Below are 22,527 nucleotides of genomic sequence, written 5' to 3'. Positions count from 1 at the left end.
TTGTGTAATTCAAAATTTTCTCTTTGGATAGATCTACATACAGATCTCTTCTGTTCTTATCTGAAATACAGGGAGCCCCCTTCAGCCCATGTACTTACATTTTATTCCGTCCTTTACTATTACTTTTAATCCTTAGTTATGCTATCCTCCCTAGGAATCCAAAGTAGTCGTATAGTAGACCTTTGCTCTCACTTCCATTTTCTGCTTCCTTTTGCTTGTGCTTTTTTCTGCATCCTAGAAGCACTTCTCAAATCTGTTCTCCACAATGTCCTATAATTTTCTTAGGGACCCTTTAGGCTCTTCAAAGATACAAAACTTCTATGAGATTCTAGGGGACTGTCCCCTATCCCTTTGTTCTACCGTAATTTTTATTTATTTGTTTAATGATTACTTATTTTTGAGAGGTGGGGAGGGGCAAAAAGGGAGACATAGAATGTGAAGCAGGCTCCAGGCTCTGAGCTGTAAGCACAGAGCCCGATGCAGGGCTCAAACTCGCCAAGTGTGAGATCATGACCTGAGCCAAAATCGGATGCTTAACCAACTGAGCCACCCAGGCACGCCTGCAGTAATTTTTAATGGACCCATGTTTTGTTTTGTTTTATGTTCATTCATTCTCAAATGAGGCAGTATCTTTCCAGATTCATTAGTAGCTAACAGGCAACCATTTGCTCTTGACCCCACTCTGTCTACTTAGGTATCAATCAAATAACTTACCTACATTTGTAACTGAAGGATAGACCAATATGCCCAGTTCAAAGCTGATTTCCCAGTCATTTTGAGCAACAGTCTGCTAGTGAGGTAGTATATTTTTCTACTGCCACTGCCCAGTTCTCTAATAAGTTTTAATGAGATATAAAATCATATTTCCCGGAAGTACCACCTAGTATCTGGGCCCTGTGTTTTAGAAAACCCCACACTGGCCCTCTTTCGATTATATCCTTCCCTGCCAGGAAGGGAATCTGTGAGACCAAGGGCATGTGCCCTCCTAGAGCCTGTCTAGACAAGGATTAGACGTTCAGGATCCTAGAATTACCTACCTGAACAGCCTAAGCCTGTCCTACAGGCCTCATCCACAGGCCCACCCTCCTGATGGCAGACCATGCTACAAGTGTATGCCCTTCCAGGCCCAACGAATGGCCAAGGGCAGCTATTTGCAGAGGCTCTGGACCTCCTGGCTGGGAGTCTCATGTGTTCAAGGCTGCTTGCAACGCAGGGGACAGCGGTAGGAAGAGAAGGGGGACAAGCTGGGGGCTAATGGACTTTGGGCAAACTTTCTCCAAATCACCAATATTTCAGCATGGGATCCAAGGAGTCTAAAAACTCTATATTTGAACCTGGAATTCCAGATTATTTTGAAGGTATATTTGTCAAGGTAAATAATAGAATTTACTTTATCTTTATTTACAATTTTGATTCAAACATATGGTACATAGACTTACATTTCTGTTCCTTTGGATCCTGCAGATATTAGGGATGGTCTAATAGCTGGCTTCCAAGCCTCTTCCTGCCTCTACTCCACCGTCCCAGAAGCAGCTCTATTTAGACACAGGTTAGTTCTAGAGGCTCTTTATAAGTCTGCCAGGAATCAAAAAGTAACCAAGAAGGATACAAGCCTGCAGCCCCTAGATGGATGACCATTAGCGTATGAGGTGGCCCTATGAAACTTTAAAATTGGATATACTCTCCGTGCTTTACCTACATCCCATCAGGCACCTATGTCTAAAATTGAGTTGTACATTATATATCTACATTGAAAATCTGTACAGGCAGATTTCATTCCCCCTCCCCCTAAATTCCTTACTCCCTTAATACTTTTTCTTTACTTCCTGTTCATTATTGTCCATTGCACAGGCATAATGCTTTAAATATTCTGTATGATGTGTTCCTCATCCGTCGAAAACATTCTATTATTCAACAATCATCTCCTATTTACATGTACAGCTTGTCCTTTGCTCACCATTTTGAATTTGTGAAATTATCTTGATTTTCATTTCCATCATATTCCTATGCCTCTTCTCACCAGAAAGCTTAACACTCTTTGCCTTTGCACTTTCAGACATGGCAGTGTTAAAAAAAACTTTTATAAAACATCTCTACAATCAGCCAACACAGCCTGTAGGATCCTATACCACAGAAGGTTGAAACCAAAACACCTGCTCACAACTTTTTTTCTTCTACTGCTGACCAGCAAAACTGACATGGCTGTGTGTGTCTGTAGAAATTTATAATATAATGGAGTAGCGGTTAATTCATAGTGCAACTTGGATTTAATGGGGAAAAAATCTGATTTATTTTTGTCTATGATGAATCTGGTCTTCCTACCATAATCTCCCATTACTGGTTAGCAGAGGGAAATTAACTAAATGTCCAATTGCAAGTTCATTTCAATCCATTAGATAGTGTCAGCCTCTTAAACAAAACAAGCAACTACTTGGTCTCTCAGAAGGCCTCCCCTTTCCTTGGTTCTCCGGGGAAAGGATGTTTTTATGCCTTTCTTTGCTTAATTGCTTACTCAAATATCTTTTCCAAAAAATGATCCAGATTTTCATGAAGCTCCAAAAAATTTTCTTTGGGAAATGGAAAAATGTGTATTTGAACACACAGCTGGCATTATGCCACAACTCTACAAACAGCTACAGTGGGTATTAAAAGTAACAGAAGACCTAGGCACCTTCATCTACCAATGAGGAAGTGACATCCCAGGGACATAACAGTTTTTGCCTTTAAACAATTCCTAAGTCTTTTTTATCTCTCACTATGTGGCTCTGGCACAGCAAACTCAGCCAGAAACTAGCACTCCTCCCCTTCTGTGTTTTTTAAGTTTTAATGTTTATTTTTGAGAGAGAGACAGAGTGTGAGCAGGTAAGGGGCAGAGAGGGAGACACAGAATCCGAAGCAGGCTCCAGGCTCCGAGCTGTCAGCACAGAGCCGGATGCGGGGCTCCAGCTCACCAACTGTGAGATCATGACCCAAGCCAAAGTCGGACGCTTAACCGACTGAGCCACCCAGGTGCCCCTGGGCCTTTAAATAATAAATTTAAACCTCTAGTCCTTGTTTCATATACTGAGGATATATCTCTTGACACGTTACCAGGTAAAGTGAAGATATCAGCTGCCCTACCCTTCCCCTTCTCCTCTGTCCCTCTACCATTCCACTCCCTACCTATTGTCAACCATGTAGTTTGCTTTAAAAAAATGTTTTTTAATGTTTATTTTTTTTGAGAGAGAGACAGAGAGTGCGAGCAGGGGAGGAACAGGGAGAGAGGGAGACACCGAATCTGAAGCAGGTTCCGGGCTCTGAGCTGTCAGCACAAAGCCTGACCCGGGGCTCAGACTCACAAACCCTAAGTTCATGATCTGAGTCAAAGTCGTACACTTAACCGACTGAGCCACTCAGGTGCCCCAACCATGTGTTTTTCTTTCAGTGGTCAATTATACCCAAAATTCATATGATTTTTGATTGTGCATTTATATTTAAGGATAGACTAGGTAACCACCAAAAATTTGCCTACTGTTTTCAGTGTAGGTCTGCTCCCCTGTTGGGTCTCTCCCACCAATAGCACAATTGACAGTGTGTGTGTCAGTGGACCTTGACGACTGCTTGACTTCACTTTAGGGAGGAAAGCTGGGGCACTAAATATGGGCATCTCCAAATGCCATTTGGGATTTAGACTGTAAATACTTCAATTGCTGTGGTAAAAAAGCCCATGATGATATACAAGGTATCATGATGTCAGACCAGCACTGCTTGATACCCCACTTCCCAATGTCCTATAAAACAACCAGCAACAAGAAAAGTACTATATTGGTAATAATACTGGAATCATAAGAAAAAAAACATTCATGGAAGTACAGCTGCATCATCAGTAGAGATCAACTGAGTAATAAAATCAACTGTGGGTTTCAGCAGACCCACAGTCTCTAACAGAAAGCAGAAGGCTCTGCCTTACTCTACTGTTAGGCATAGAAAGATTCCACTGACCAAAAAATAATGGACATCCCACTGCTACGCACAAACTGTCCTTTGAACTGGTGGGTGCCAGGTCCTTCCATTCCCTCTTCAGCCATGTACACTATTATACTCGTTCATCAGTTGCAGCCACTACCAAGACTGAAGAAGGTGGGACGACTGGGTGGCTCAGTTGATTGAGGGTCCAACTCTTGATTTCGGCTCAGGTCATGATCTCATGGTTCATGATATCAAGCCCCACCTCGGGCTCCATGCTGACAGTGTGGAACCTGCTTGGGATTCTCTCCCTCTCTCTCTGTGCCTCCCCAACTCATGCTCTCTCTCTTTGTCTCTCAAAATAAATAAATAAACTAAAAAAAAAAGTTTAAGGAAGGTAACACTTCTGCCTATGCTAAGCCAAGCCAGGTGATCAGCATCACCAAAACACATCCTACAACCCACACGCACTTGGATGGTCCCGAAACAACATCCCAAGTACACAGTCAGGGATGAAGCAGATGCGAGAGAGAGAGGGGGAGAGAAAGAGAGAGAGAGAGAGAGAGAGAGAGAGAGAGATTCAGGTGTCATGGGCATGATACTTATTCAAGAGTCCTTAATGAAGTGACCGTTTTAGTCAGTTCAGTCTGGTCCAACAAACTACCACAGACTGGGTGGCTTACGCCCAACAGAAATTCAGGGTTCTCCCAGTTTCGGAAGCAAGTCTGAGATCAGGGTGCCAGCCTTCTTCCAGGTTGCAGGCTGATGCCTTCTAGTTACATCCTCACGAGGCAGAAGGGGCAAGAGAGCTCCTGCGACCTCCTTTCTAAGGGCCCTGTTCCTGTTCATAGGGGCTCTACCCTCACACCCTACTTACCTCTCAGAGGCCCCACTTCCTAATACCATCACATGGCATTATGATTTCAACATATGAATTTTGAGGGGACGCATTCAGTCTACTGCAGTAATCAGGCATTACATACAAAAGAGTTAGCATACCAGAACTAGAAAAGCAAAGAAGTTTCAAATAACAAAAATCACCAGCTGAAACATCTATAGGAGATGTTAAAACCCACCAAAGCCCCTTGGCTTCAGTAGATCTCTCCTCGGAACAGTTGTTGCCTAGAAAAGATAAGCAAGCCCCCAGACAACATGCAGTGTCCTCTTTCTGTTGCAAGAGGGCAGAGAAGGACCGGTCTCTTCAGTGCCAGCTACAGGACTTTAAGAGAATAAGACGACTCAAACCACACCAGTGTTTCAAGACCACTGTTCAAAGTGATGACTCTCTTCACAGCAGATTTACAGTGAGGTTAAAAACTTCTATGAACCCAAAGACTGGGCCTGTTTTCCTGCTCTTCCTATGTGAGTCAGACTTTAATGAGCAAGAATTGGTGAAATAAACATAATCAAGGCCTGCCAAGATCTGTAATTCTGGAAGTGGTGAATCTTAAGGCTCTTGGGCTTGGGGTGGGAGGGACTTGTTGGGAAAGATATGAGGGGAAGATTTCCTGCTTCCTGGCTGTGGTACAATCTTCACATCTGAGTGTGATAACTTTACTCCCTTCTTACACACATAAGATTTTAGCTATAGTCCCTTTCCTTAGAATATCTCTGAAGGGGTTCAGAGAATGCCAGTCCAAAATATGCCACTCTGGTATAAGGATTATTTTGAGCTTGAAGGCAGTGGAGAAGAAACAAACACAATAACAACTCTCTGCACACCCCATATCTACCAGGAAGGGCAGGACGATACTTACTCACCAGAGACAACTCTAGACTCATCAATCCAGATATGGCATCAAAGGGATCTACATAATAAACCTTGCTAAAAACAACCTTATCTTCCATTATTTTCCCCTATATATTTACCTTCCCACAATTTGCCTTCTCTAGAAGCTCAAAGTCCTTTTGAGCTTGTCACTTCTCTACAAATTCATCGCTCTTTTGCTAAGAAGCCGTATTAGCCCAAGTTCTTACCATCCTTTTGAGGTATTCATCATGGAGTCCTCCCATGTGTATGCTCAGATGGATGCATTAATAAACTTCTGACTATTTTTCTCCTTTAATCTCTCTTTTGTTGGTCTCATTTGCAGAACCCCAGTCAATGAACCTAGGATGGGTAGAGAAAATTTTTTCCTTCCCTACATCTCCCTCCCAACTATCATATCCCTCATGCTAAACAGAGTTGATCATTATCATTTCCTCACTAAATCTCCAGCCCAGAACTTGCAGCCTTGTGCCCAAGGCAAGAACATGGCTTCTGAACAGCCCTACATAGTGTCAGTGGCAGGGTTCTCGGGCACCCAGGTCATCTACATGAAGCTATCTGCACGTGCGGAATCCAGAGTACAGACCACAGTACTGCTAATTTCTTAATGTTGAATTTTTAAAATCCATCTCTTTAATTTTATTTCTTTTTCTTTGAAAAATTATTATTTACTTTTAATTACACAAGTGAGCACAAATACATGCCCACAGTAAATATATTAAATGTTACATGTAGTCGCCTCTTTCCCAGAACCCCCAATCTCAGTCTCTCTGCAGAGGAAACCACCATTACCAGTTAGGCCTGAATCCTTCTAGCCATGTTTGCATGCACAGATACTCATAGTCATACTTATGAAAATACATAGGTTCCTTTTTGTTGTCGTTAATTATTACCCTATAGAAATGACATCAACCGATCTGTGACTTTCCTTTTGTTCACTCAACAGTAGGTTTCAGATACTGTTCATGCAACTTTATAGACCTGTAGACCTACCTCATACTCTGCACCTGTTGTATAACAGCACTGTATGTTCACATTGTTTATCACAAGCATTCCCCTACTGAAGGCTATTTAGGTTATTTCTAATTTTTTTATTATTATAAACAATGGAATAGAATATATATGTATTGACGAGTATTTTGCTACAATAAATTCTAAAAAGTAATATTTCTGGGCAAAAGATATACACATTCAAAAGTTTAATATGGTTTTAAACCTCTCTCAGACTGGCTTTGGGAATGATGAGGAAGGGGCAGTTGACATGGAGAAAGGTCTAAGAAGCCCAGCTACAACAGGTGAAAGACAACTCAGACTCCCATGATAGGCAGAGCCTGCCCCCTTGAGCGTAATTGAGAGGGGCTACACCACGGATTTTTTTAAAACGCTCCGTGGACAAAGGCTACTCAAAGCTGATTTGATTGAGTTGGGCACGGCCATGGAGGTCATCAGGAATGATGCTGCTGGCAGCAACAAACTTACCTCCGCTCTGGGATCCATTCCAGCACTGCAACCGCAGCTCCTTCTCTGAGTGATAAAGGTAATCCTGGGGGAATAGATGTGGACACCACCTAAGTCCTGAAGAAGAGGAAACAAGGGTTTTCTCTGTGTTTCACTCAAGAAGTAGCTGAGTCATGGACAACATGCAATGATCCAAGTGAAGTGAATACAGCAGCTAACCTCCTAGAGACACTAGATGAGAGTATACAGACCTCATGCACACAGCTTGATGCAGCTCATCTAATCAATGTCCAGTGCTTGACTGCACTCTTATGGGTAATGAAACATGCCATTGTAACACTAATTAAACTATCAAAATACTAAGTAAATACTAGTCAAAATACTAATTAACACCAATTAAAGTGTCAAAAGGATGCATAAGCAATCAGCTGCACACTCAATGGGATGGTATTTCGTCTCACATTATGACTCAAAAGTGGACATTTGTAGCCAGGATGGGAAGGGCTCCTTACCTGTAACTATTTTTTCCAAATGCATGCCCTCCACAGCTCTTGCTTTGTTACAATCATGGAAGTATAACAAGCACAAACCAGTAAGGGAACAAATTGTGGACTGGTATCCTACCCACATAAAGGCTCATGATTTGGACAAAAGGCAAGTTTTCATACAAGCTCAACAGTAGCTTTTATCCAAGATCAATGAGATGATAGATGTGGAAGTTTAAGCATAACTGAAAGTCCACCATTAACATAAAGAACATTCTGGGCCATCTCTGCCTCTTGATGTTAGCTGGTCATACGATAAAGCTTACAGATTGGACTCAAGGATGTCCTCCCACTCACCAGCATGAAGAGAAGAATATACAAAAGCTTCTTGGCTCATCTACATCTACTTGGCATACAATCATATTGTTTTTGAATTCTTGCAAGTGAAGCTAGAAAGGATTCCAGCTGCACAGATTGAACACATACAAACCCAGAAAGTTAACACTCATCCCATGAAGATACTCCATTCCTTCCTGTTTAGTTGCGCCATCTGAAAGGTGGCTCAAAGTTCAGAGAGTTCTTTTTTGTTTTGTTTCAGTTCAGATACTTCTGAAGAAGACTGTGGCTTGGAATTCCTCAGGTAGAATCCTACAGCTTAATTCCACCTGTCTTCATACTAGCTTATTAATAAAAGAGAGATAGCTTCTTTGGTATCCTGTCTGTGGTTTGCAGAGTTCCTTGGAAATGTAGATCCTTGGTATATGCATTAGAGCCTGGGGTCCACAATAACCAGAATCATCTGCTTGCATTGTTGGTTGCCATACGAAAAAAAATCTAGAAGTCTCTTCCAACTGTGTCTGGTATCTTCACCATTACCATCCATAACCATAACTACTATCTTTGCTGTAAGCATTTTTGCCACAAACATTTTCACTGCAAAACTAATTGGCCATAAGGTAATTTTGCCATAAAAGATAAGTGGTTCACAGTTTGGTTTCATTTCCCCATTGACAGAGTTCCAATTTTTATATTATATAAACCATAGCCAGCCTTCATAATTGTCTATACCATGACAAGTGATGTGATAGTCTTAAAATAGTGATAACAACTACATATATATGGACTTGGTAGAAAACATGATGATAAGACACACTGGAAGTGTGGAATAAGAGAGTACAAACCAGATCACATACTATCTAGAAAGTAACCTACCAGCTGCAGTGGTAACAAGTTCAGTTACAAATGAATTACAACATTTAACACTTTCCCATAGAACTTTGGAATGTCTAACAACAGACAAGTAACAATAAACCAAAAAGGAACAAGTATGGAAGGCTTTGACACACAATACAGAGCTCAGTTACAAATGTGCGTGCCAGTGTTTGAAAAATTGATACCTCTCTTAACGAAAGAAGTTAATAATTAAGATTTTTAACTTTTTTCATGTTTCATTGTGTCCTCTTTAACGTGCCTCTCTTATTTTTCATTCTTATATCTTCTACGGGAAAACTGCCTTATAGCCAATTAGTTACCGCAAAGAAGCCTGTGGCTAAGATTTTTACAGCAAAACTAACCTGGAACCTATCATAACAACCAAAAACGTAACATTAATTTGGTTGGGCAAGGCAAACTCTGCACTTGGTCAGGACAAGGAAGTTGCATAAACTATTGAAATAAAGGGAGCTCTCACTCTTTTCACTCTTCCTTCACTCTAACATACGAATGTAGTGGTAAGAAGCTAGTTTTTTTCCCAATGGGTAAGGATACACCACCTTTCAGTTCAACTGACTAGCTCTCTCTCTCTTCAGAACTTAGCCAGTGGCTTTAAATGAGGCTACTGGTGCTGGACATAACTGGCTACTTTCAGGACAATTCTGACTATGGATACCTTGGGGTATCCATATTATATAATATATCCATATTATGTTCTAATGTTGGAACATTAGATCATAACTACTATCCTGATGCTAACAAGCCAGCTATTTGGCTGCCAGATCCAGGACATGCATCAGACCATATGGATGGGCTACCCCAGGTGACCACCATCGGCTGTCTTGGTCTGATGCTGACCTCTGAAGTATCCATAGGAGTGACAATACAAAAGATTTGGGGCCTAACCGCAGGGGGGAAAAATGCACAAGAATGGATCATAGGAGGGATTATTAAAACCCTAGCCTTTAACAAAATAATAATTTTTAAATATTGACAATGGACCTGACTTTGCTTGCATTGAAGTGGTTTTTAATTTTTGTTTGGAAAACAATGGTTAGTTTTTAAGATATAGTTACTTAATATAGTTACGGCATGTTAGATAACATAAAATAGTGCTGCAGCAATTTCTAATTTCTAAGAAACAAGTGATAACGTAACACAGAGTTTGGCAAACTAAGGCCTGCAGGCCAAATCCAGCCCGTTGCCTGTTTTGTACAGTCCTTGAACAAAGAATGGCTTTTATATATTTTTTAAATTTTTTTAACGTTTATTTATTTTTGACAGAGAGAGACAGAGCACAAGCGGGGGAGGCAGAGAGAGAGGGAGACACAGAATCCGAAGCAGGCTCCAGGCTCTGTGCTGTCAGCACAGAGCCCGACGTGGGGCTTGAACTCACAGACCGAGAGATCCTGACCTGAGCGGAAGTCAGACGCTCAACCTACTGAGCCACCCAGGTGCCCCGGCTTTTATATTTTTTAATGCTTGGGAGGAACAATCAAAAGAAGAATGATAATATTATGACCTGTGAAGTTTTTATGAAATTCAATTTTTAGTGTCCATAAATAAGGTTCTACCAGAGCACCACCTCACTCATTAGCTGATATATTACCTATGGCTGCTTTCTTGCTACCACTGCAAAGTTTAGTGACAAGAACTCCGTGTTCCACAAAGCCTAAAATGTTTACTGTCTGGCCTTTTACAGGAAAAGTTTGTTCATCCCTATTGTAGAACATCAATGTAGAACATTGTATAGGCCCTTTATATAAAACAGACAAGCCAAAATGTGCCAATTGGTTGCCTTTTTTAATAAGCTTAAAATAAGCAAGAGGCTCTATTTCATGGTTTTGGCCAACAATTGTCTAGAATATGTCCAAGTAAGGGTTAATAAGAGATGTTACTTAGAATCCTGCACTGGACCACTTAACAGTTGCCTGCAGTCTCAAAGTTGCTCTAGTCTGCTCTGATAAGATGTTTCAGGACAAAATGAAGTTATAAAAATAGTTCTGAATCAAAGTAAACTTTTAAATTGACAAAATTTTAACATACACTGACCAAATTTTTAGTATAAGTTGATAAAGTCGCCCTCCAGAATATAATACAATTTATAACCCCATGTGTGACATATGATAGCTGTCTCTGTATATATCCATTTCCCCACACCTTGCAGCATAGCAATGTTTACTAATATGATTGGTGAAAAACAGTATCTTTAAATCTGTAGTTCCCCCAGTCTCTCTTCTCCACGGCGGTAGCTCTTCTTCTAGTCCTTTTGCTTAACTTGCAGTACCCGAATTGACTGCCATGTCTTCTGAAGAAGGGAAGCTTTTCATGGGAGGGCTCAATTTCAACACCGATGAGCAGGCTCTGGAAGACCACTTCAGCAGCTTCGGTCCTATTTCTGAAGTGGTCGTTGTCAAAGACGGGGAGACGCAGGGATCCCGGGGTTTTGGTTTCATCACCTTCACCAACCCAGAGCATGCCTCAGATGCCATGAGAGCAATGAATGGAGAGGTGGTGGGGACCAGGGCTATGGGAGTGGTAGATACGACAGTCGTCCTGGAGGATATGGGTATGGATATGGATATGGATATGGATATGGATATGGATATGGAAGGTCCAGAGACTATGGTGGCAGCCAGGGCGGTTATGACCGCTACTCAGGAGGAAATTACAGAGATAATTATGACAACTGAGATGAAGCTTGTGCACCTAATGTAGATACACAAGGAATAAAACTTCTGATCCAGGATCATCCTTCCAAATGGCTGTATTTATAAAGATTTTTGGAGCTGCACTGAAAAATCTGTTTAGTACATCAACTTCTATTTTTGAATTGAGCTCCCAAGGTAGCTTGTTACAAAGACCTTATAGAAAGTTCCATATGTCTTTTAAAGTTTTTTCTCCCATTTAAAGACAAGTCCTGGGACATTTGTAGAGTCTGGGTATTTTTCTTTTTACCAGTTTTTTAGTTTGGGCTCTCAGGATTACGGGCTATGGCAAAAAATGTTTGGTCACTTTTTTTTTCAAATGATGTGCATTTAGGGACATTTTAAAAACCTGTATACAATGTTTATCATGATTAGAAAGCAATTTCTAAATGCAGCTGCAAGAACATGATTAGAGGTGGTTTGGGTTTTGTTTTGTTTTGTTTTTTATTCAAGGTCACCACCCTGATACACAGAAGTTTCTTAGAACTTGCAAATGTCTTTTCTTTAATAAGGGAAGAAAAAATATTCTGTTGTGTTTCACTTAGCATTTAGGATGTCTTTCATGGAGCTGATTAAAAAGTTGAAATGTGAAAACAAAAATAAATAAATAAATAAATAAATAAATAAATAAATAAATCTGTAGTTCCCTTGAGGGTTGCTGAAGGGAAGGTGGATGGGGGATGGGATTGATGGCTGATGGGCACCAAGGAGGTCACTTGGGATGAGCACTGGGTGTTAGACATAAGTAATGAATCCCTGGGTTCTACTCCTGAAACCAATACTACACTGCATGTTAACTAACTTGAATTTAAATAAATAAATTTTTAAAAATACACACATAGGGGCACCTCGGGTAGGTCAGTCGGTTAAGCTGCCCACTTCAGCTCAGGTCATGATCTCACAGTTCGTGGCTTCAAGCCCCATGTCGGGCTCTGTGCTGACAGCTCAGAGACTGGAGCCTGCTTCGGATTCAGTCTCCCTCACTCTCTGCCCCTCCCCCACTTATGCTGTGTCTCTCTCTCTCTCTCTATCTCTCAAAAATAAATAAACGTTAAAAAAACTACACATGTAAAAAAAATGCAGTTTCCTGGGTACTGCGACAAGGAGCATCTTCTCACATTTACTGGTCATGTTTATTTCTTCTTCTGTTAATTGTCCATTGATATCTCTGGCTTACTGAAAAATGGATATTATCTTTTAATTCGCATTGCCCTAATTAATAGAGAAGTTCAGCATTCTTTAATGCTTATTAGTCAGTTTTTATCTCAGTATTTCATACTGCCTGTTATATCTTTTGCCAGTTTTTCTAACGTGTTGGGTATCTTGTTCTTATTAATATTGAATTCTTAAGATTTACTATTGTTTAGGGGTCTCAAAGTGCAGTCAGTTTTCAGAGAGCAAACACAATCTGATGCAAAAATCTAAATTAAAGTCGTGTCCAGGCCAGTCCTGGGGTTAGCACATTGCCCCTTGTCTGTGTTGTATACCCACAATAAAGCACAGAAAACTGCCAGATGATAAATTAGGTATCTCCTCCAGCAAATGCCACATGCCTCTTCTTTCCTCTTCTAAATAAGCTGTTCAAAGAAAGAAGGAAATTGATCATTAAAAACAGCTGCTGGTTTTATCAGCCGCACTCAGTAATAGCCAAAATCAGTTTGGGGCTCAAACAGCAACAGCATGTATTAAACATCCTCTGCGTGTGCAGTAATGCTGGTGTTTCCTTAAGAATATAGCAAAGAACTTTCTAGACCCTCCTAAGGGTGGGTTGGAGGGGGTTACTGATGCTAAGCAAGACCAGATCCTAGAAGGGGTCCAAGTTGAAGCTTTTAGAGACTTCCACGGTCAATCCAGGAAATAGGATACAGGTGATGAGCCCAAAAGGCAGGAACAGGGTCAGAGGTAGGAGCTAGGCTAAGGTTTAGGACATGGATGGACCTGGAAAGAAAGGAGAAGCAAGATAAGCTCCAGAAGCTTCCTGTTCCAGAGAAGAAGGTCCCCAACCAACTGTAAGAGCCACGAGACACCTGCCACGAGTCCTCAGATGGAGTGGCTTACAGCCGTTAAGCTTTAACTCTCCCTATGCAACCCAGGGAAGCCTGGGCCCCTTGCCTGGAGACAGATTCATTGGCCCAGGGTGGATGCCAGGCACCAGTATCTCTTAAAACCTCTCATATTAACCTAGAGCCAGGTTTGAGAATCATAGGCTTAAAGAGTTAAACCACTGGAGTCAAAGGAAGAGAAGTGGCCCCAATCTTGTATACGTTATTAACTCCTGTGCTCAGAAGCCCAGCCTGGATGGAGAGCGGTTCTGGGCCACCCATGAACAGGCCTGAGAGGGATATCAAACTCAAACACCAGGAGAGAAGAGTCTTTCACCTAGAATGATGGTACCATTAATTAATCTATGAAGTACAACACAAGTGACTGGTTTGAGCAGAAGATAATGTGTTCTGTGTGAGACCCCCATGAGTATGTAGGCTAATTACATGTCAGCTTACTTCAGTTAGAAATAGAGACGAATTGCTCAGGAGAAAACTCTGGGCTAGGAATGTGCATTAGGAAATGACCAAGAGCTGCTGTGAACTGAATTGCGTCCCCCCAGAATTCATATTTTGAAACCCACAATGTGATTGTATTTGGAAATGGGGACTTGGGAGATCATCAGGTTGAGACGGAGTAACAAGGTGAAGCACTCATGAGGGTATCATGTTCCTAGAAGGAGAGACACCAGTCAGCATGCTCTCCCACCCCTATGTGAGGACACTGTAAGAACGCAGCTGTCGATAAGCCAGGAAGAAAGTTCTCAACAGAAACCAAGCATGCTGGCACCTCAATCCTGGACTTCTAGCCTCCAGAAGTATGAGAATATACATTTCTACTGCTTAAACCAATGTTTTGTTATAGTGTTTGTCACAGCAGCCCAAAGTGATTATCACAAGAGCCAAGGGAATGGAACCAGATTACACAGAAGGAGGTCAGAGAGTGAGAGAGAAATGCTTCTACAGTAGAACCTCAGGGAATCCTACATGTAAGAGATCCAGAGAAAGTACAAACAAGTCACCAGAGAGACAGAAAGAAAACTAGAGATGTGCCAAGAGAGAAGAGATTTGAAGAAGACAGGATGCCATGTAGAATAACTGGAGGGAAGCCCTTCCAATCTGCAGTGAAGTCACTGGTAACCTCAGAGAGACAATTTCAGGCCAGGGAGAGAAGCATACAAAAGATTTCAGAAGAAGCTTTCTTTTTTCTTCTTATAGGGCTCCCTGCCTGGACTTGATCAGCTGAGCTATGGCGCTAAGCCTTTTGGACTGGAAGGTACATTAGAAGCTCCATCTGCACAAGCTGGTCTATCATAATAGAATGGTCTGATGCTTGTGTTTGGAGTCCACAGAAGAAGCAAACAGTGCTTACCTCATTCCCAAAACTACATGGGGATGGCCTTTTGCTCATGTCCTATGTTATGAGATGTTACCCCCATTGAGGCTGGAGGCCACCTTCCTACTCCATCCTAACGAAATGGGAGCCTGGACTCCTTTGACTCTCTCCTGCTCCCTTTCTTGGGACTAGTTCTTCCTCCCTATACTAGCTTAGGTAAACCTCTGGTTTATACCTTGGACATTCCGACGCAACCAAGAGTGATAGCTATCTCTTGGAAGCCCTGATTTCATGCTATCTTAGGCTGGCAGCAAGATCAGAAATATCAATATGCCCCCTTGCACTGAGGATTTGGGGCCACCATCCCATTGGTCCTCATTGGTCCCCTTCCCTATCCCACTGTCCCAGGCCAGTTTACTCTTTCCCTGTCCTGCTTTTCTTCTACTGTGGCAGCCCCAAACATACCAGGGAGTTGAGGTCATGGCACTGTTAACACACGCACTCACACTTTGCTCCAAGGTGCTGTCCTAACTGGCCTTTCTGGGTGCTTGATGCCTATGCCAATATAAGAACACTTTCATCACTTTCTTTTTTAATAATGTGAACAGACATATCAACCCATTTTTCTCAATAACAAGTCAACAGAAAATATTCAAACACTTAACAGAGTCAATATGAGAGCTGTCTCCCGGCAGCAATAATCTTGCTGGAACAGAGACATAACAAACCTATCATCTCCCTCCCACCACATCCTCCCACAGAGCCAATCGCCTGTCACTCCTGGACCTCAATGATCCCACCAATGAATAAACAATTAGACTTGAAGTAAGTTTCCGGACCAAGCTGAGCCCACGCTGCCTGTGGCCTGATCTGTGATGAATGATCAGGGAGCTTAGCAAATGCTGTGCGTCATATATCAGGGAACAATTTGTTGGTGTCAATTTTTTTTAAAGTGATTTGCAAGAGGGCTTGAAAAAAAAAAGCCCACAAGGAGACATCACCACACTCCTTCAGTTTTATAGAATCCTTTGATATGCTCAGATGAAAGAAACAGAGCTATGTAATTAAGCCTGTGGACAATCCCCTGAGGTCAGATGGGTATTGAACCTTCCTTAGTGGATGCAGGGGAGGAGTTTATGGTATCTCAGCCCTGTTTGCAGCCAACTCCAAGGATAGTTAGATGAGCCCTGTGTCTCTTGCCACCTGTCCCCCACAAATAGGGCAGAAATGAAATCCAAACCAGGGCCTTGCTGATAACCTGAACACCAAGAAAGGATATGATCATCTCTGGCTCTGGCAAAACTATTAACCTGCCTCAGTTTCTCCACTGGGATTAAGAATGAATGCAGCTTGGAGTAGAGGCAACATATTTCTGTACTGATGCCATTCTATGCAGATGTGCACCTGTTCCTAACACTCCATTCCAAGAGAATAGCCACGAATGGTTAACCCATTGATCGAAATGTAAGTATCTTCAAGAAATGACAATGGGCCTCCTTTCTCAAAATCTGGATGCTTCTAACTACCTCCATTAGTCAGATTATACTTTTTTCTTCAGGTCCTGGGTATTGATCTTTTATTGTCACATCTATTTTTCTTGACCTATTCCATAATCCTTAGGTAGGTAAAAGATACAATAGTATACACAGATATAGATAACATGGACCAGGTAGTCTGCCTTACTAAACCATACTAAACTATACGCACAAACCATCTATTCTTACCATCTCAGAAAGTTCAGCATGGGGACCAAAAACTTGCCAATTACTTTTTGAGTTGCCTGAGCCAGAGCCTCATTAGTGGAAAAAGTGATTTGAGTGATGGCAGAGAACATGCCGCTCACTGCCCACAGGTAACTGCTTCCAAGAGTCAGAAAGAGCCAGTAAAAGACAGTGAGAACACGGAGTCCCAATCCTGATTTTGTCCCAGGTTCACTCTGACACTTTGTTCTCTCTCTACCTCATCTTCCTCCTCTGTGGAATGAGAACACTGGCTGCCTCCCAGGGAGGGACAGGTTCTGGAGACCCTAATGAGGGATTTGGTAGCAGTTGGCAGCTGCCCTGTGTGGAATATATATGTTTGTTAGCCCACATCATCCGCCTCCCCCCTGGAGACATCACTGGGCAGCTCCAAGGATAGAGACACCTACAGACCCTCCAGTTCTGTAAGAACCTCTGCATGATCTGGGGGCCACTCATTGTATTATCACTGTTCAAAACAAATAATGTGTGTGCTTCTATTTCCTTTAATGGTAATTGACTTACTTAGGATATTTAATAAAATCCAGACATCATTGCCTCATTACTGGCTCACCAAACACAGTGAAATTCATTCTATTAATACTGCTAAGGTTTTGTGTGGAGTTATATTTTGATTCAGGGTGGGGTAAAGACAGGCATAAGGCCAGTGGAAGTAAGTGGGGGTGATCGGTAGTGGGAAATGTTCAGCTCTTAGGCCAGTCTTTTAACTTGGTTGTCTACACTAGTCATATTGTTTTAGTCACTTAAAAGAAATTGTCTCACTTGGGTGAAATTCCACCTACCTTGGTTCACAAAACAATGTTCTTGGAATCACCTATGGAACCTGCATCAAGTATCCAGTAATGGATTGCATCCTGATTATAAGAACCTCACCTCTGATAGCTCACCATGTCTCTCCTCTTTTCCTTCCCTATTCCTTCTTCAGAAGCAGCAGCAGAAGATAGTCAGTGCTGGGAATTATAACTGCATGATGAGTTCTTACTTCATAGTGATTACTAGGAGGAAGGGTGAGGTTGTTTTCACTATATTCATGGTCATGATCAGAAACCCAGGAATGACAATCCTGCCCTGCAATCACATCTTCTCTCTAACAGCAAGATTTTAAGAAGGTAAACACAACACGCAGTAGCAAAATGAAAATAAAAAACCAATTAATTAATAGTGTTCAAATGCCTGACATTCTGAAAAGAGGTCTGTTAAAAATATTGAGTTAGATGGGGCGCCTGGGTGGCTCAGTCGGTTAAGCATCTGACTTCAACTCAGGTCATGATCTCTCAGCTCATGAGTTAAAGCCTCGTGGCAGGTGCTGTGCTGACAGCTCAGAGCCTGGAGCCTGCTTCAATTCTGTGTCTCCCTCTCTCTCTGCCCCTACCCTGCTCATGCTCTCTGTCTCTCATAAATGAATAAATGTTTAAAAAATTTTAATAAAAAAGATACATTGAGTTAGAACAGGTAGATTCTGGAGGCACCTGAGTGGCTCAGTTGGTTAAGCATCCGACTCCTGATCTCGGCTCATGTCATGATCTCACAGTTAGTGAGATCAAGACCCACATTGGGCTCTGCACTGACAGCACGGTGCCTGCTTGGGATTCTCTCTCTTCCTCCTCTCTGCCCCTCCCCCACTCACACTCTCTCTCTCAAAATTAATAAATAAACTTTCTAAAAAAAGAAAGAACAGATAGATTCTGCTTGAGACCTTAACAGGACTTAATACCCCCTCTCTAAATTTGAATTTAGGGAGTAACAACCTCAGATGTGCTTACTGAGAGGGATAAAGAGATGAATAACATTCAGGACCCCCAGGGTTCAACTATCCAACTTCTTAGTTGAAAGAAAAAGAAGTGACAGTTTACCAATCTACAAATTAAGGTGAATGGCAAAGAACAAGAGAGAGGTGAGGGACCCAAAGATGGCACCTTTCAAGGCACATTGCCCCACCCACCAGTATTTGGGACTCTGTTCCATCATCAGATCAGCAAGTCTTCAGCCCTCGAGGAGGTAGACAGAGGCCAGTGCTCTTGAGTGGGGTAAAGAGGGAGCAGTGTCCCTTCCCCTTCAACTAACATCATTACTGTTGTTTTCATCAAGCCTAGACAAACATTCCCACATCTATGCAGCCATTCCAGGAAACTAGTGCTTATTTACTGGGCTTCTCCTATGTTCTAGGCATAATGCAACACCCTCTACAACCCAAATAGAGCTCTCTTCAGTGGCTATAGCTTAAGACAAGCTATTAACTTAGACAATACGTTCAGGATGCAAGTGGGATTGGAAGGGTTCATTGAAACTGGTTGGAGAAGTCCCAAAAGCCTTGGGAATAGAGCTTCATACACTGTAGAACAGATACTCAGCTTCAGGTTATGGGAGAAACTCTAGCTAAGAAACTTATTCTGGTACTTAAAGGGTGAGTAGCCTAATGTTCCAAGACAGCTGCTTGACCTCTTGCCTTGGCATCTGCATTAAGGAGGGTTACGTGATCAGATTTGCCATGTTGGACAATTGCTATACCTGCAATGTGAAGAGGGATTTGGAGGAGATTATGACTGTGCCTTTCAGTCAGCCATTGAAATAAGTCAGACAAAAGATAATTGTGATCTGAGCTATGTCAAGCTGCGACCAGCATAGCTCAGGTTGTAAGTTGCTTTTGCCAGAATTACTTCAACAGAGGAAAATACCAATGACATATTAAGTGACAACATGGAATATAAAACTAAATATAGAATTAAGCTGCTACATTCACCTACTTGGTAGATTAACATTCTAAGAACATTCCAATTGAAGAACAACTAGATCCCAGATTGAATGACATTCTTATGTTGTTATGAAAAGAAATACATAAGGTCTCCAAGGATCCATACATGCACACAAAAACAAACATAAATATGAGATCTGTGTGCAAATGGTTAGCAGTGGCTACCCAGGAAGAGAAGGGTATTGCCTATAGCAGGTGGCCACAAAGATACAGAGCCTTGGGCTAAGATTAAGGTGGGGAAATGGAGCCTCAGACTCCCTTCTATTGAGCCCAGACACCTGACGAAGTGAAAAGTTATGCCAACTGTGATATTAAGCCAACTGTGAGGTCAGAGGACACACAGTGTGCACACAAGACTGCCCTCATTTCTGATACCAGTGGTAAATACTCAGGGTTTCCCAAAACACTCTCAATTTCAATAATTCTCCAGAAGGACTCACAGAGTTTACTGAAAACTGTTATATTCACAGTTATGTTTTATTACAGGAAGAGGATACCAATTAAAATAAACCAAGGGAAGAAGCACATACAGGAAAAGTACCAAAGGAGGAGCTTCCATGATCCTCTCCCCATTGGAGTCATGGATGCATTACTTTCCTGGCATCAGCGTGTAACAATGCCTATGGAGTACTGCTGTCCAGGAAAGTCCATAGAAGCTTTTCATATCTAGAGCTTTTATGTAGGCTCAATCACATAGCCCATGTGGCTACCTTTAGTCTCCATTGCCTCTCTGAGGTTTACTCTCTAATCCCTTCAAGAGGCAAAACTGATACCACATGGCCCAAAGCTCCCATTACAAATCACATTGTTAGACTATCTGCTAGCCAAGGCCCCTAGACAAATAAACACACTCCTATCAAGCAGGACATTACAAAGCTCTAGAGATCACCCTCAAGTAGCTGAAAGAAAAGGCCAGATGTCTCTTTAGGTTAATTCTTCACTACACAGGAAGGTTAAAGCAGCCCCATGTCACTGGTACCCCTTAGCCCCCAGCATCTTCAATTTAGGCCAGCAGAATTAAGGTCAAGCAATAAGCTCACAAAGTGAACCAAGCACTTGAGAAATTAAGCCACCATGCATGAGAGCCAATAGAAACAAATAATAGCTTTAGGTCAGTAAAGCCTACAGATATTCAAACTGTCAGAATAAGAATAGATATATAGAAAATATTTAAATTAGAAAAACAAATGAATAAATACAAAATATAAATAAGAAATGAGATACTAAATGAGCATATAAAAATATGAATGACAAGAAAAGAGCTATGCAGGATACACCAAGAAGATCTAAGTGTTCTAAAATAGGCCTGGGATTTGTTTGAATCAAGTAGGGTAAGCAATGCAGGCACAGAGATGACTGTCATGAAGGAAAAAGTTGTTATTCTCACAGATCCCTAGAAACAGGAGGCACAGCACACCGTTCAGCGCCCAGGGTTGGTCAGGAAATAGGGGGAGCAAGGGGAAAACATGGGCAAGAGTGTTTATTGTAGTTACCATGGAAATGAATGGGCAAGGCAGGGTAGGCAGGCTTAGGACTGGCCATTTTGAATAATAGCATTGGGTTCTAGAGTGTAGGGGCTGACTCTAGTTGTCTGGTACCTGACACTGGCATGATTAGGGCAGGGGGATATTGGCCCTGAGTATGAGGTGGTAAAGGATGTGGGCTCTGGATTGGTTAGTTTGCTCACGAAATGACTCCAAGAGAGAGTCATTTACTATCTCTAAGATTTGGCTGAGCCCTCTCTAAGTTCAGTATCAGCAAGGCGCCAAGATGCCGAAGTATCAGCAAATTAAAAAAAATTTTTAAATGATCAATACACTAATTAGACACTAGTGTCTAATACGAGTATGAAGAAAAAGAATAAAGAAGATTGAAAAGAGATAGTATTTGAAGAAATAACGACTGAAAAATGTCCAGTACTAGTGATAATTGTGACTCCACAAATCCAGACAACACAACATACCCCCAAAAGGGCAGAGAAAAAAAAGATATCCACACCTCAATACATTGTGGTGAAAAAGAAGCAGAAAGACAAGACACTGAAAAGTAGCCAGAGAACTGACAAATTACTTTCAAAGTGATGGTGGTCTGAGAGCAAATTTTTCAATAGCAATGATGAGTAGTTAGCAGGGAGAAAAATAACTACCAACTTAGAACTGTACTCCCAACTTAAAAAAAAATTTAAAAACAAAAGGGGGGGGCACCTGGGTGCCTCAGTCGGTTAAGTGGCCGATTTCAGCTCAGGCCATGATCTCGCGGTCCGTGAGTTCTAGCCCCACGTCGGGCTCTGTGCTGACAGCTCAGAGCCTGGAGCCTGCTTCAGATTCTGTGTCTCTCTCTCTCTCTGACCCTCCCCTGTTCATGCTCTGTCTCTCCCTGTCTCAAAAATAAATAAATGTTAAAAAAATTTTTTTAAATAAATAAAAAAAAAAAAAAAAGAACTGTACTCCCAACAAAACCATCCTTCCAGAATGAGAGTAGGGTCCTGGTTCCAGATAAGATGGAATAAACACATTTGACTCGGTCTCTCTCACCAAATGCAGCTCTCAACCATGGACAGCATGCATGCAGCAGTGCTCAGAGAAATCTGAATTATAACTGTTTGCTAACAGGAAGCCTGGGTAAAGAGGTCAAAATTTTAAGAACCAAATGGTAGTGATTTTCCCACTTTTCTTCTTTCCAACAGCACCTGGCCTGGACTCAATAGCAGCCCAAAGTTGGCTAAGGAGTAGAAAAAAAGCTAAGAGAAACCCTCTCTTTCTGGTCTGAGGAGTAGGAAAAGGGAACTCAAATAGAGTAGAGGAAGCCATGATCTTTTATTCCTTTTTCCATTCTTTCTCATTCCAGCCCTCAGGGTGGTATGTACATTTATAACCAGAACCTTACCATTTCACTCCATGAGGATTTGGACCTGGGGAACCAGTACCATGAAGATATTCCAGATGCTTTTGCTGTAAATAGTAAACAGTGTTTGTGTCTAACCCAGGAATTGCGTGTTTCCTATCAGAGTGTGTGTGTGTGTGTGTGTGTGTGTGTGTGTGTATCACACTCCTCACAGCTT

General features: G+C 41.8%; 1 protein-coding gene and 1 long non-coding RNA gene across 2 annotated transcripts; one reads left to right on the top strand and one right to left on the bottom strand.

Moving 5' to 3' along the window:
• Positions 1–5,928: 5,928 nt before the first annotated feature.
• LOC122200740 lies at positions 5,929–17,761 on the bottom strand. The gene is made up of 3 exons (XR_006193922.1): positions 17,588–17,761; positions 7,193–7,288; positions 5,929–6,055 (listed from the first exon to the last, which is right to left on the bottom strand). It is a non-coding gene; the product is annotated as an uncharacterized LOC122200740 (long non-coding RNA).
• On the top strand, positions 11,119–11,890 carry LOC122200729 (RNA-binding protein 3-like). Its single transcript, XM_042906458.1, is given in 2 exon segments — positions 11,119–11,374; positions 11,377–11,890. Coding segments are annotated over 2 exon segments (390 nt in total). The 5' UTR covers positions 11,119–11,169; the 3' UTR covers positions 11,562–11,890.
• Positions 17,762–22,527: the final 4,766 nt, after the last annotated feature.

The sequence above is a fragment of the Panthera leo genome, chromosome A1, assembly GCF_018350215.1.
Source record: "Panthera leo isolate Ple1 chromosome A1, P.leo_Ple1_pat1.1, whole genome shotgun sequence".
Classification (NCBI taxonomy): domain Eukaryota; kingdom Metazoa; phylum Chordata; class Mammalia; order Carnivora; family Felidae; genus Panthera; species Panthera leo.
This window is presented reverse-complemented; position numbering and strand designations above follow the sequence as displayed.